Source organism: Excalfactoria chinensis, chromosome Z (assembly GCF_039878825.1).
Source record: "Excalfactoria chinensis isolate bCotChi1 chromosome Z, bCotChi1.hap2, whole genome shotgun sequence".
Taxonomy (NCBI): Eukaryota; Metazoa; Chordata; class Aves; order Galliformes; family Phasianidae; genus Excalfactoria; species Excalfactoria chinensis.
Window position 1 is genome coordinate 35,740,051 of NC_092857.1, and position 16,489 is coordinate 35,756,539.

Sequence of the window (16,489 nt, forward strand, 5' to 3'; positions counted from 1 at the left end):
CCTATCCTATCCTATCCTATCCTATCCTATCCTATCCTATCCTATCCTATTGACTGTACTGTGTGTGTACTAAGTTATGAACCTTCTTAGTTCTTTCAGTTGTTTTTTTGTTTGTTTTGTTTTTTTGTTTGTTTGTTTCTTTGTTTTTAATGAAAACGAGAGGGAGAGAAAATGAAGAGGGTATCTGTTGTAAAGAAATTCTGCTCCACTGTAAGAGCAGCTCTATTCCTGCTCTGCATCACATGCAGAGAATTCGTGCTAAAAGTTTTACCCTTGGGGACCTTGTGTTCACAGCTAGCACAGAAGGTCACAGTGACAGCACTGTATCACATAGGAATGTGGAATTTACAATGCTAGGCATTGTAAATCATGCAACATAGGCTTGAACCAGTGTACTCAAGATAGACTTCAATTACTATGGAGTTCTCTGCTTTCCTCACGATAATGCTTAAACCTCTGTGACTTACAGTATATAAACTAGCAGGTAACGAAGAAATTCCTGAGAAATTTCAGGTGATCAGCACTAAAAAAAGACTCCTCTAAGGAGAAAGTTTGTTTTTCATTGCCTCTGTGAAGTTCACCGGGATAAGAAATGACTCTGTTTTAGCAACGGAATGAGCACAGAATTATTGAAAGGAAGAGCTAAATGAATATGAACTGATCGCAGAAAATGAAGTCTGCAGCAGTGAAGCTTGTATGCCATTGTATTAAATTTCTGGTAAATGAGACCTCTGTTTTCACCTGCTGTGCAATAGAAGAATAGAGGATATACTTGTGGTTCTCTTTAACAGCACATCCAAACATTACGTGCTGGAGAGCTGTAGAAAGTCATTTGCCTTACATTTTCATTGCCTAACATACAAGAACCTCTTCCATAACTAAGAATTAAGATCATCTATTAGACTACAGCAGCCATTTTCCAATGTTTAGACAAAGTAATTAATTTATGCATATTTTGAAAGTCTTACTAGCAAAATCAGTTTCACTTATTTGACCAGCGATGCAAGATTTGCCTTCCATGCCTTGCTGCATTACATTACTCCTCCGCTGCCCTTTCAAGGCACCATTTCAAGCACTCAGCTATTGCATCTCTTACTGAACTCTTAAACAGGAAAGCAATGAATAAGTAGCTGGTAACATGCACTACTTTGGGATTTTATTTATCTATTTGCTTATCTATCTTTGTGACAAATTAGATGATAATGTTATGGAAATCACTTGGAGAGAGTGCCAAAGGATCACTAGGCAAGGGAGGTTATCAAGTTTGATGAAGCTCACAATTGCCTAACTATACTCAGGTTGCTTATCTCAGGTAAGGTCTATTAAAAAAATGAAGTTCTAAAGGGCTTGAAGAAAAACCTTAATTGCAGACTTTAGCACTGCAGTTTCTTAACACAGAATAAATCAAGGCTTATCAATATCTGTGAAGACATCAGTGTCTGTGCCTTCTGTATTTTCCCAAGAAAAGGAGAAATTAGGATTTTGATATACAACATCGCTCTGGCTTTCCAAAGGCAGCACTAAGAATGAAGCAAATATTCTATGGCACGTGCTGGCAAATTAGCCTCTTGCACACCAAAGTCAAAACTGTGTGCACATTTAACTGGCAGCTGTTAAGAGACTTCAAATACTTCATCTCAAGATAAATGGAATTTTATTTTTAGGGAGAGTGATTTCTCTTTATCGTGACTGTATAAAAGTGAAATGTTATTTACTGCAAGCAAGTCATCCTTTTCTGTTAGCATCACATAAAATAATCACATGTGATAGCTTATTTCTGCAGGAATACATTGGAACTTATTGTCAAAGTTAATGCATCTCTTCACTTGAGTGCCAGTCTGGTCATTGCATCAACCACCTCACAGATGACTGTAGGAAAAAGAATGATTTTTCAGTGAGAAACACAGTTCTCCATCGACAACGTGAAATGTCATCTTCAAATAGCTAATTTTGGCCCACATTAACCTACTAAGTCCTTCAGCTGTATTGTAACTACAGTTTTGCTTTCTTCAATGTACGCCCAGAAGGTTAACTGGCTCTTCCACTGACCATGGGATCCTTCTGAAGTTATTCTCATTATAAGTTTACCTTTAATTTGGACAGTACAATTAATTCTGTGATCACTGTCAAAACTGAATCTGATACTTCATCCAACCTCTTCATGACAAAGAGGAGATAAGATACAGAAGAATAATCAGAACAAAGTGGCAGGAGGAATGAGTAGTAAGCAAGAAGTGCAGGCCTTCCACTGTGTTATCCACACTTCTTCAATTGTTCAGCGTAAGCAGAGCAATTCACACCCAATACAGAAGTATTCTAGAAAGTACATACATAAAGCAGTACTATGAAAATATTTTCTCTGGAAGGCAGAAAGCAATTGAGTGTGACGGAGAAGCGGGAATGTAAGCAGAGAAGGAGCATCTTCAACAAGGCCTTGAATGCCATAAACTGCAACATGGCATTCTGAATACCTTAATTAGGAATTCAATTAATTAATTAGTTGTTTGCTGGGGAGTGTTGAAAACCCATAGGACCTGTTTGCTTCAGCCTGACTCACAGTTGGGTTCTGAATGCATGTTCAAAAGCATCTTAAATGGGAATAGATTACAAAGAGGTTTTCCTTTCCTTACCACCTCTTTAAAGTTTTTTCCTTGATGAAAATGCAATGAGAGCTTTCCCAACCAGAACAGCTATTCACCCCCCGAGTGCATAAAGTGAGTATGCTACTCACTACTCATGTAAATTTCATTGTTAGGTTTTAAAAGGAGGGAAGTCTTTCCCCATTTTCCCCCCACACTTCTAAACTTTATGGGCACACAATTCTACCTCTTCCAATTACTCAGGTTAGAATTTGTCTGAACCGTTGATCAGCTCAAAACCCTGGAAATGCAGCTGCTAAAACAGGCAAGCAAGAAGAGCGAAAAACAGTGGGTTTTGTTTTGGTTTGGTTTTTGACCAGGCTGACAAAAAGGAGAGGTAACGGATCATGCAGCTGAGATACAGGCACTGATGTTACATAATGTAACGTCATTAAGTGATGTTACCTTCACTGAGATAAAACAAATTCCTCCTTACAGTTCCCTCTCCCTTATATTCTTCAACAGGAAAGCAAAAGCAATAGCAATTCACTGAGGTCCTTCCTTATAAAAATTAACTGCATTCCAAGAATCTTATTTAATCTGCTGTCATCACATAGTAGAGAAGAAGCTCATTTTTGCAAGTGGGCTGAAACTATACTTCTTCAGCAGCCAAAGTCTGAGATCCTCCGACTGACTGCTCAACAGATACAAGCCAGAGACCTGAGATGCAACAGGTAGGCATCTGTCCACTATTCCTATAATTGCGTAGGCAAACAAAAAGATCAAATAAACTCTACTCTTGCAGTAGAATCAACAACAGCCAAATGCTTAATAAACACGAGAATTCGGAATGTTTTCTCTTAATGTTCCCATCACACACAAGCCAACAAAGCCTTTTAGTGATACTTTTAGTAACGAGTATCTACAGTTCACCAAATCTCAAGTGTTTCAAACTTTCTGGGTGTAATATTCTGGAAATTTCAATATCTGGATACTGAAGACAAAGCATGTATAATTGAAAAGTAATCACACAACAATACATCCATCCAACACTTATCATAATAAGAAACATTTTGGGAGAACAATAATTCAAGCAATATAAAAGAAAAGCTAGATTTCCAGGAATTAGGATACTGTAGTACAAAGTTAGGGCCAAAAGTACTGTATTTTTAACCAGGAACATTTCTGAGGGGCAGTAATTACACAACCCACAAAAAAAGAAGTAAGAGCCAACCAAAAGAACCCCCCAGCAACCCAACAAGTTCTGTCCCTGAAACAACAGACAATACATGCATTTAAACGACACGTTAAGAACAGCAAATATGATCTTTATTTTTAAATACTGCAAGTTTAAAAATGTATCTGATATCCCCACCCCCACCCCCATAATAATAATAAAAAAAATTGGTCAAATAAGGATTTCCTACAGCATGGTAAATGAGGAAACCAGCAACAGGCTTCAGCTTAGACTGTATTTCAAGGAAAAAAAAAAAAAAAACAACAAACAAACAAAACCAAACAAACCCACAGCTTTACAGTAAGATTGATCTGATTTATCTCGTATTTTTACACTGTCTTCAAAATTCCCCTTCATTCCTTTTTTTTCTTTTTTTTTTTTTTTTTTTTTTTTTTCCCTGCAGCATGGCTACTGTGAAAAAGCTTGAGTGAAACTTACAGCAATATCCCCTTAACTAGATAATGACTGAATTATTGATTACATGGAAATGTTTCTGTTTTGACTGATACAACTCAAAGTGTTATGGGTAAATATAAGACAAAAAAGAGGAAATACCAGTAACTCCTCAACACAAAACATACAGTTTTGCAAGACCTCTACTAAACTAACAAATTAGACAAGGACAGATGGCTTTAGTTGTTTAATGCATACTAAGTTTTAGAATGTATGGTTTATGTCAAAAGAGGGACTGTATTTACAAAAGCGTGAATTTCTAAATTACAGTAGTTGACTACATAAATCTTGTCCGTTTTAGTTTCCTATCTTCTGATGGTCTCTTCAGAACATATTTATTTTACTGGTCTCTTAGCTAGAGGTAGGTCATTTGTAGGCCTTGTTAATGTGCTGTGCACACTTCATTAGTTTACAGTATGCAGGATAACCATGCACAGAGCTTCAAGAACAGCAGCACATATAATAAATAATTTGGGTAAATTTTATTTTTTCCTGTGGGTTAACATGTCTCGTTTTCTCCTAAAACGCCATTCTTTTGTGAAGAATGTATAACAAGGAGAGGGTCCTTAGGTTGAGTAATCTGAAAGTCTTTTGACCCTTACAACCAAAGGCTGGGAGCCTAGCAATGTCTTTATATGCAGCCCTTTTCCCCCCATTTAAGTTTTTGCAACTCATGCAGTCACTTCTGACTGATATCCAGCATAAAAAGTCTCCTCCGCTTTCAAACTTAAAAAAACTGATTCACAATCATGTGGCAGTAAGATTAAAAATTACAGTTCATACACCTCGACAATCAAAAGAGTCATAATTATAAAAAGTAAACTGCCCTTATAGCTGCATCATCCTACATATGCAAGGACAGTGCCAGATAATTAGTGAACAAGGCAAGTTTAAGGTTTCTGTAAAACACATATTACAGCTTTCTTGTGCTAGCGAACATCTAGAATACACAGGTTACCAAGACGTTTTCCTTCCCTCCTCACCCATTCGTGACATTCAAAGAAATCACATAATTTTGGCAAAGTTAAAAGGGTTTCTGTCTTATTTTTGCCTTCAGCTTCATGTTAGAGGCACAAACTTCTGGACTCAAGTACTATAAGGCATAGTAGAAATCACCAGTTAAAACAACAGCAACGACAACAACACAATAACAACAACAACAGTATATTGCAAGTGGGAACAGCTGTGTCATTTAAAAAGGAAATGTTTTTTGTAAACTGTCACACTGCAATGCTGTGTTAGGTGATTTGTGTAAAGCTTGCCTTGGCATGCTGACTATTATTATTATTATTTTTTTTTCTTTTTCTTCTTTTTTTTTTTTTTTTTTTTCAGAACATGCTCAAATGATTTAAACGTTGCCACAGGTTCAACTTACTTAAAATACACCAGAAGCCAAGACCAGTGGCACGCACTCTTTAAAACTTCTGCAATCACAATATAACTACAAAGCATGAGTAAACTTCTGTTTTGCTTTTATACAAAACTTAGAACAACACGTGCTTCTCCCAGGCCTAATATTCCACAACAAAAATCAAAATAAAACAAAAAAAACCACCAAATCAAACCTCAGTTAGACACCAGTAGCTTTTTTCTTTTTTTTTTTTTTTCTTTTCTTTTTTGCTCCTCTCTCTGGCCACAGTTCCATTTATATCACCACATCCAGCAAGGCCAATGCATACCCAGGTTAAAAGAAGTTGTATTATCAACTGTGGAACTGTAAAACAAGAAGCTCTGTTGCACTTATGGCAATACCCAGGACCAACTCTGTAATGCTGTGCATTACACTTAGCTGCTCTGATCACCTATTTATAATGTCATAATGTCAGCGTCACTGTTTACAATCTACATCCATCCGCTTTAGCTTTACTAAACAGAAAGCTTTAATGTCTTACAGTTGTTAAGAATGGTGAAGTGACATTTTTGGTTGTTGTTATCTAAAGCTTCTGGAATTTCTACAATACTGTTTAATTCATTTGATGTTCTGGGTTATTTTTGGGTTATTATTACTTTTAATAGAGAAACAGTATATACCCACAAGTATTTATGTGCAGTGGCTTGAATCATCTCTAAATTCACTTTTCTAATCAAAGGTTCTCAGAAAGGTTAAAGTAACCTAATGCAAATCTGTCAAATATTAAGAGCTTATGTTCCAATCCCAGATCTAACTCCTTACGTTCTCCTCACCAAACTGGTTTCCACATCTGTACAAAGCCCTGACAGGCTTTAAGCAGATTCAGATGTGAATGGCCTCTGTCTGGGTGTCTCCAATTTACTTCTACTCAGGAATGTGCAAATGATTTTATACAGCACGATGCTAGTACCGCTCTGTACTACAGAAATTTTTTTTGTTTTGTTTTGTAAATAAAAAACAACAACAAATCCCTAGTCAGAAATAAACTGACAAAATTTACATTCTTCTCTCTTAAAAAAAGTAAATAAAATAATATTATTTAAAATGTGAATTAGCTATAAGACATACAATACAATTACATAGATACATATCAATACAGCACATTCAATTTGCCAAAAATTAATGATTACAAAGCCAATATGGATGCTGCCATATATATATATAGATGTATGTACAATGATTATAGCATTCATAATTGCACTATACCTACAACCAGTTTTAAATTACAAGGTGTTTCACGAGGGACCAAAAAATAGTAACTGTTCTTATTACCGTTGTTTTGGACTTGGGAGGGTTAAGGATGAAAAACGTCTCATTAGTACTTATTGTTAACTTTGGTAATCAATTAATAAGCCATTCCTTTTCCCACTTCCCACCTGCTGCCATGAGGCAGCAATTTCTGTGTTAAGTGCATTCTAGTGCTACTTGGCAATGCAGATAATCAATCTAATTACATGCCTGATCTCTGAGTCTTCTGTAGCTTGCTAGCAATCATGCACCTGGTCAAAAAACACCTTTCAACCTAAGCTGCAGAATAAAGGCTCAACAATGTGTGCTGCGTTTTTGTTGTTAAAAAAATTGCACATTAAAATCTCAAGAATGATTTTTTTCACTGTATCATTTACATTACTACATCATTTCTAAAGAACATTGAGAGAGGCTATTTTGCATGAAAGCCTATCAAATGTCTGTGAATGAGTTAACAAGCAACCTTCTCAAGAAAGGTTCCTGTATGTGATCCCCCATCAATATTTTTTTTTTTTGTTGTACAACTAAATGTGCCTTGATATTATCACAGAAAACAATCTCATGCCATATCTGACATAAGGAGAGACTTGAACTGTCTGTAAGTTAGCAGACCATATGCATGCGTGTGGTGCACCTTGTAGCACATTCACGCACAGCGTTGTTTTTGGTATTTGAAAACTGAACACTTTCTGATAAAGGGAACGTAGGAGCTGATGTTGTTTGTTTGTCATTTGGCAGTTGACTCGATCAGGTCAGTTCCCAACTCATCAGTTTGGCATTTCAATCAGTATCTCATGTTTCAAGAGTATTCATTTTATAAAAAGCCAGATTTGGCAACATTATCTTAATGCAATAAAAATTGTTTTTCTACTGTGAAGAAAAAAAAAAAGCCAAAAAAAAACCAAAACCAAAACCAACAACAACAAAACAAAACAAAACAAAACAAACCCCAATGCTTAAAAAGAGCTGTGACTAAAGAAGGAAAAAAGAACACTGTTTCAGGCTGTAGCCATTGGGGAAAATGTAGTGTCTATGACATTTCTGTTTGGCATTTGTGAATAAAAGAGAGAAAAAAATGGCACATGGCAATTTAAAAGAGATTCTATCATATTCAACGTACATCCTAAGTTGTGTTTTAATTATTTCATTACTGTCTTCATCACACCTTTCCAAACAATGAAAATAATTCAGTATTCATACAAAACTGTAATTCTACTCTGTAATCTCAATATTCTAGTTGCAAAAGAGAAGACAGAATGAAAACACTCATGTCAAGAATTTAAAAATCACAGTATCCATTCTTTTGATCCTTCAGTGAAGTACATACTGTAAAGTTAAAATGGTCTGATGAATTCAGTTCTGATGACACTATTTTCCTGACCAAATCAGTCAACAGAAAATGTTTTTACTCAGGAATGTAACTGGGAAAAAAAGGCCATTGTACCTTTAAAAAAGATAAGAGAAGAGGAAGGAGGGAAAGAGAAAGGGGTAGGGAAACAGGAAACAAGCTTGATTTTGCTCTGATAGCAGAAATCTGCTATCCTTTATAAGTGTATGACTGAGAATTTCAAATACATTGAGTCACAAGGTTTTGCCTAAAAAATGAGGAAACGTGCTGTGAATGTACTTCAGCATCTTTTGGTTTTCCTCCATGTAGTTTAAATAAAATCATAATATTAACTACAAACTCTGTGGAGATTCACAGAGTCCAGGCCGGCAATAAATTAGTATTATGCAAATTGTTTTCACAGATCATACAGTCCCTCCTGTATATCTTCAATCACACAAAGTTGGTTCTGGAGGGCCTCCTAGGCACAGTTAGACCAGGTTGTACTCCTTCAGGTTTAACTGTAGGATTGTGTCCTTGACAGCAGCAAAGACGAAGCGGATATTCTCTGTGTCTGTAGCGCATGTGAAGTGGGAGTAGATAATTTTGTCACTGTCTGGATTCAGGTCTACAAACATCTTCAGGATGAACTCTCGGGCCGCTTGCGCATCCCGTTGCGGTCCTGGTAATTAAGAAGATAAAATCTGTTTTCTTACAGACAATTCAATATCTGAACTTCTTTAACAGTGAAATGTCTTTGTCCCCTCTCTCAGCTCTTCATTCCAGTGTATGTCAAGTCTTCCAGTACCAACCATGGAAGAATGCCTTCCTGTGATACACTGTCTTTTGAGAATATCTTCGTCCTTCTGCCCATGCTTTTAATACTTTGCAACAGAACTGCTTTGAGTAATTTAAATCCCCCAGTTTGCCACCCTGGATTGCATTTCTCATCCCTACGCTACCTTCTCCATTGAGTTGTGAAACAGAAGGGAGAAGTGATATACTTTTCCAAATCAGCACACCTCTCACATTGCCAGTGAACTGGAACAGTGAAGGACATCACATCATGACCTGTGCAAGTCACAGAATGAAACCCCACCTTGCTACCAGAAGAAATCAAATCAAACCATAATTCTTGTCTGTAGAGCTAAGTTCAGCAAGAAGTATAGAATCAAGGACTTGAAGACTTCCACTTCTGAACTCCAACAGCTCTACCACTCTTAAATCTTTTTTTCCTCTCACCCATGGCAGATGGCAGGAGAAATAGGTTTTCCCTGAACTGATTGAATATTGCCTCATTTTTTCCTGGACAAGCATTTAACACAGGTGTTATCTTGATTCAGTGTTGATAGCACAGTATCTTGCAGAGCCTTCTCACCTTTAGGATGTCATCTAAGGAGTTTGTCATATGAAATAAACTTGAAAGAATGAGATTCTTTTCTATTCAACTGTCAGTCTTCTCTCACCTTATCAAACTAAATTTACTCATTATTAATACAGTCTGATCCTGCAGCCTGTTCACTGCTTGAAACAACTCTCAGACACACAGCCTTATACAAAACCAAACCTCAACTAAAGAGTATGTGAGACAATCTGTAAAGCAAAGAATGTGTTTTCATTTGTGTTTAGCTTATTACACTTCAGTTTCAACACTCACTCCAACTTATGAAAATAAACAGAATCTGATCCACTGCCAACACGATAGTACTGATCTAAAAATTAACTATTTTCCATGAAGAACTGGTTATTAAGTGTACTGCCCCCCTACAGACAGCAGAAAATGAAATCATAGCAATCTAAAAACTATACAAAAGATTTCAATTGTATTTTTTAAAAATTAGATTATTATAATTTGCAAAGCTTTCATTTTTTGTTTTTTGTTTTTTTTTTTTAAATTATATTTTGTCAGTATGGCAGTGCAAATAGAGAATGAACTCTGATGTCAGTATACTTACCATCATACTCTGGAAAATAATCAACTAGATGGGAGTACATGATTTTCTCCTCTAAGAGATCCTTTTTATTTAAGAACAGAATGACTGAAGAGTTCTGGAACCATGGATATGTGATAATTGTTCTAAAGAGTGCTTTGCTCTCCTCCATTCGATTCTGGAATAAAACAAAGAAAAGAGAAATTCAAGTAGTCAATCAAATATTTAAAGAAATACACGCAATCAATTGAAGCAACCTTACTTTAGTTAACAAACAGAGCTCTTTCATGTTTTGCAACTTTGATTCAACTACAGCTAGTATGTAAGCAGCTACGTAAACATGCAGGCCTTTTTATTTTTTTTTTTTTGAAAACTTAACCCCTCAAGCATAAATATTCTTTAAAACACAGGTTCAGAAAATGAATGCCAGAAGTGATACAAATATAGTGTCAGACTATGCAGAGTTATGACCACCTACCAAACTTGTGGCTACTGAGACGCACTTGATGAATAACAGGGACAAGTATAAGAGAAAAATACCTAAGGAACAATTCAAGGTTGAAGAACATTGCTTGTTGTACAGGCCTTTCTTGAATTCTAAATACAGAATTATATAATTCATACAAAGATCAGCTTTAAAATAGTCACAAGTAAATTTGGTACTTGAGAATGCTTCCCCAGTGCCAAAGGCTTATAACAAAATCTTTTGAAATTGTTAAATTTGTCACTGATATAATTGGGTCAGCCTTTAATTTATCGCTTAAATGCTTCTTAACTACTCTTTTCATTATAGCTGAAATGTAAACAAAGCCTATATCTCTATTTATCATTTTTGACACAGCAAAATTACATTATGATTTGAAAAAATTCTGAAGAACTGTTAGGTTGACATCATGCAGTTAACAGCACTGGAACAAATTGAGTTCAAACCCAGAAACAATATCCCTCTTTTATTATCATTAAATGAGCTGCCTACTCAAAAGAACTGCTTCATCACCACCAGGAAGGAACTGAATCCTGCAGATATTGCTGTTGTTTAGTAAAACAACAATCCATTAGAAAACTCAGTTTTCCAATAAGTGTACCTTGCATTAGTCTGCATTTTAAAGAGACCAACAGTATGTACTAAAAAAATTAAAAGTAATGATTTTGTAGAAATTTATGGTTTGATTTATAGGTTGAGAAGCTAATGCATAGAGTAAAATCTTTTTTGTCTTCCAGACAATTCTTACTGACTTCTTATTCAATTCAATTCTTATGACTCACATTGATTTCAACGTTGACAGGTTTTCATTCAGAAATGAGAAAAACTGAAACAACAACAGAGCTAAGCATAAAATCTAAGTCACTGGATTAACTGCTAGTCAGACTTCTCCACATTATGTAAAGATTTCTTCTCTACTAAAGGGTTTATAAAGAGGCAATAAACAAACAAATCAGAGATGAAGCAGATCTCTATGATTTCAGAGAGTGCCATAAATTCAAAGCCAATTGGGAATTCCCAAAAAGGCGACTTCCTACTACAAAAGCAGTGTGAAAGACCTGCCTTAGGAAAAAGTTGTATCAAAGGAAATAATTAGAGCCTTGAGAAATAATTTGCAGAACTGGTCAGTCAGCAATTGCAGTCTAGAAAACTGAAAGAACAACTGAACTGCTTTAGGTATGTAGTTCAGGATGTCAGTAACTGAAGTCAATAAACACTACCAGATTATCCCAGATTCCCTTACTTCACTGTATTCACTAGTAAAACCATAAGTTCCATTTCTAAAGAAGTCACTAGCTTCCAAAGTTCATCTTCAACTACATTTCCAGGATACGCAATGCTGAATATGAATCTATTCCTGAATCTTGGAAAGTAGGTTTAAAGAGGAAATAGCAGACTTGTGCTCCTGCTAATTTTATATCAAGTTATCCAATGCTAAATAAAATCAAATGGAATTCACTGGCAGAACACACTGACTCTAATGATACAAGGATCTTGCTCTGTACAGTGGTGGCAACTGAGGATATTGGGAAGGTGAAATAAAGTCTTGCACAATAACTCATATCTCTGGGGAATGGTAACTATTTCACTATGGGTACATTGCTATAGAACAGCCCTTAAAGCATCTTCACGTGCAGAGTAAAGCAAACAGCAGCAACTAAGATATCAGAAGGGCTATAGAAATATTTTCTGAATATATGTCATGCTATAATGTTCCACAGACACAAATGTCCTTAAAAAAGGACGTCTGTAGTAAGATAGTACCACTAGAACATCAAGAGAACAGATTAGACAATTACATGGATTCAATGCAGATTTCACATCATTTACACTGTTAACGAGTGTCTTGCAAAGTCTTGTAAGGGTGTAAATTAAGAAAATTCAATTAAGAAATTAAGAAATTTCATTTCAGTTCACTGCATGATATACACAACATTGTGTATATTACTGAGTAACTGCTATAGTCAGTGCCACTTTACTGGATGGAAAGTGACTGACTTTGTAGAAAAATATTGCCATTTGCATAGTTAAAATGAAGAGCAAGTGGAACTGATACTTGTGTAGCTATCTGAAAAATACCCAACACAAGCCCTAAAGATTATGACAATTATCTTTTATCTTATTAACAAGTTAATAGCCTAGACTCAGCAAAATACACAGGTCACTCTGAAAGTAATGTCTCCTATTTATTGCCACAGAAATGAAAACAGCTACAAAGAGCATAATAATATTAAAATAATATTTAAAGGACATATCTGCTGACACCTAGTAAAAACAGCAATTCCCAGCTGAAAAAAACAAACAGTGCTTTGATATACTAGAAAATACTAGGTTCAGCATTAATCTGAAACAAAACAGAAGCAGTGATGGAGACTCACTCAAAAATATAATTGTCTAGAGTGTCATCTAGTGGGCAGAATGTAAGTTACATATTGAAAAAAATCATCAAAATTTTTCTTATAAACTGTTAACAACTTAAATAGCATCTGTTAACAAAATTAGGAATTCACAAATCTTTAGGGATTCAGTTTCACTGAAGTGTTGGGAGAAAATGTGGTGAAGCAGACAAGCATTCTTAAATTAACAGCTTCCCTGGTATAGGTAATTGTTTATGCTGGTAACAAATGTTTATTCAAGTGAGAGGACATTCAGAGATGATAACTGCAGAACAGGAGGTACTGGCATGAGAGGTTCATAAAAAAAGCTCTTACAGATTGCAATATTCCTTAAGTTGCTTAGCATCAAGTAACACACTATATTATTTTACGTGACGTGGTGTGAATGCTTTTTGTCAGAAAGTCTGCATTGATTAAGAATGTCTCCACTATACAAGAAGGACTTCCAGCAATTATTTAAACAGAAGAACTGCCTGGCTGCACAGAAGACCCTGGACTGTAGTCCTTGTCTAATAGGGCTGCTAACTGAAAAGTTGGGAAATAACAAAGGAAACTGGAGGTGGGAAGTAAGGAGATATTCCCTCTGCTATGAAAAAGAGTAAATACAGTATCAAAACTGTAAGTGCTTCTGATTTTTACCACCAGTATGAAATATAAACTTGAAGCTACACTGCTGTGACTGGCAATTCTGAGAAAGGACTTAGTGACCACATAAACGTTTTTCTGGATAACTCAAAAGACTTCAAACACAGAGCTCAGAAATAATTCCTCTATTTGGTTTGCTTTGCCTCGAATCTTTCTGCAAATAACCCTCACAAAACAAACGAACAGAAAACAACAAGAAATGCTGCTGATAGAAGTAAAATCCATTGCTGAGAATTGTACTTCCAAATCACCTGGAAGAAGTCTAACCACTCCAACAATGTGAAGCTGTGGCACTGACCTTGAAAATATATTGCAATGTTATGCATCTAGCAAAGGTAAAAATAAATAACATTTGAAATCCATAAAAATTGACATATTCAGAAACCACCCAATCACAAAAATACCGCCAAAATAGAAGTAGTCTGAAAAGTGGTCAAAACTGCAACATAAACATTGCTATCACCATATTTTTAAACAGAAAAAAGAATATTCTATTGACTGGAATGAAATGACATGAATGCTACAATAATAACATTTTCATCAATATCCTCCTGATAAAAACAGAGAAAATATATTTAAAATAAAACTGTTGTTGAAAGCTGCTGCTCTCTAGTCAGTTTTTACATTGGTTACTGAACAAAAAAAAAGGCGATATTCTTTGCCAGCGATTGCTGCCAACAGCAACATTTACCAGCAGCACTTCTGTCAGCTTAGCAAATGAGTCCATGAACATTCAACCTCTCATTTCCATTATTATCCACCTACTCTGACAAAAAGAAACAGGCTCCAGCTCGTCCATACGCAAATGCTTAATACTTCACACTTTAAACGTAAAGGGTTCTTTATCCACAAACCAAAATGAGAATATGAATGTGTGTGAACCTGTATGAACGAATACAGTACACACAGTAGACAGTTTTGGCACAGAAGATTAATGTGTTATTTTCTCTAGTTTCCAAATAAACAATGAGTTCTGGTGATTTTATTTACTGTTAACATTGTTAGGCAATTATGAAGACCATATGAGGATTTTAATTATATCTGGGAGTTTGTATTATCCCTCTGCCCTATGCTCAGTTGTTCTGGATTGCAGAATGTTGAAAAAACAGGCAACTGAAGAATTATGTTTATTCACAATGGAGAAAAAAGGTCTCTGATCTTAACATTGTTTTCTTTCAGTCGTCATGCTAAGCCATGTAGGACCAGTCTGTGAATAAGGAACACGAAGTCCTCAGAGAAAAGTGGAAACATGCCCAGATGTGAACTGAAAGATAGTTCTGATATAAAAATGAAACATACTCTTTATATAATTACCTCTGTGAAGAGTGGAAGTATTCTAAACTCCATGTCCTCATGCTATTCTTATTTTTGGCTTACATTATTATAAGTACATCTGACTGGAACAATGTACTCATTTGTCACCCATTAACAGATCACGCTGACAAACATTATGGAAGTTCCACCTAAATAATCTGGATACTGCTTATTTTTACAGATTAATTTTGTCCCAATGCACAACACGACCATCTATGATGGCACATACATCCCTGCAGATTTTCAAATACTTCTCATACGCTAAATGTTAACTAAAATATTTTTTAACAAACCAAGAAACACTGACTACTCAATTTAGGACAAGCTAAGTTTTCCATCAACCAAAACAACTAACATCCTTGCACAGTGACTTTGTTCAGCACAGAAACATCACTTACAGCCTCTGTTCCTTTGGTTTTAATTTGTACTTGTGGCAGAGGTACAGAAGCCCTAATTTTCTGAACATCCTGTTCTGCCTTCTAAGAAGTATTACCTCTAATAGGCTCAGAAAACAGTTCTTCGATGTAAATTAAGTACAGTGAAGAAATGAAATGTTGGATCAAAACTGTGAATGCATCTATTAAAAGGAGGTGATACTTTCTATAAGATTTAATTGAAAATTTGTTGACATCTATTTGATAATTAAAGGCAGGGGAAGGAAACACTAGTTTGAGATAAATTAAGTTACACATTACTATTTTAAAGGCAATAATCTTAGTTGCAGCTATATTAAATAACTAAGACACAGCTTTAGAATTTACATATTCTTCTCTCTTCAGTACATTTCTAGATTGTACACAGGTGAGTACCTGAAGAATAGATGGAACTTCTATGCTGTTAATCAGTGTGATCTGTTAACAAATGATGAATTGGTACAATGTTCTGGTCATAATTTTCTTTTGGTGTACAACAAGATTAAGAAATAGTACAAGTTTAGAAAGAAAAAATAGAAATTCTAAAAAAGTGCAGCTCTCTACTTGAAAAGAAACTTCTTTCTAAATTAAAAATAACATAAAGTACATATCCTTTAAAGGTTATAAATTAAGGATCTGGATAGGAAGTATAAAGGAATTAGCTATCAAAAGTAAAGATGATTTGTTCTGTCTGCTTTGGTATTCAAGGCTAGTGAAAACCCAGCAAATGAACCCCCTACAAAATACAAATGTTTAAAGTAATATTAATGTTAATGTTTTAACAAAGACAGTGATATTTCAATTTGTTTGTACGTGGTTTCATTTATCAACGGAAAAAAAAAAAAAAAAAAAAAAAAAAAAAGGAGAAACCACTGTTTTCCTAAGGTACAGAGATGAACACTTAAGATACTTGTATATACCAGTCTAGGTTGCTCTGAAAGTAATACCTATTTATTTCCATAGAAATAAGATATAAAAAGCACAACATGGTTTGACAGAGCAAAGCATTAGCTACGGAACACTGTTTTTTAGCATAGTTACCATCATTAGC

At 35.3% G+C, this 16,489-nt stretch overlaps 1 protein-coding gene across 1 annotated transcript in view; it reads right to left on the reverse strand.

Moving 5' to 3' along the window:
• Positions 1–5,598: 5,598 nt before the first annotated feature.
• Positions 5,599–16,489, reverse strand: part of LOC140263802 (guanine nucleotide-binding protein G(q) subunit alpha) — a 111,047-nt gene continuing 100,156 nt past the window's right edge. Inside the window, exons 6-7 of the mRNA XM_072359003.1 lie at positions 10,211–10,364; positions 5,599–8,937 (exon numbers count right to left, since the gene is read on the reverse strand). Of these exons, the coding sequence (XP_072215104.1) occupies positions 8,747–8,937; positions 10,211–10,364 (345 nt within the window). The 3' untranslated portion in view covers positions 5,599–8,746. The remainder of the gene's footprint in view (positions 8,938–10,210; positions 10,365–16,489) is intronic.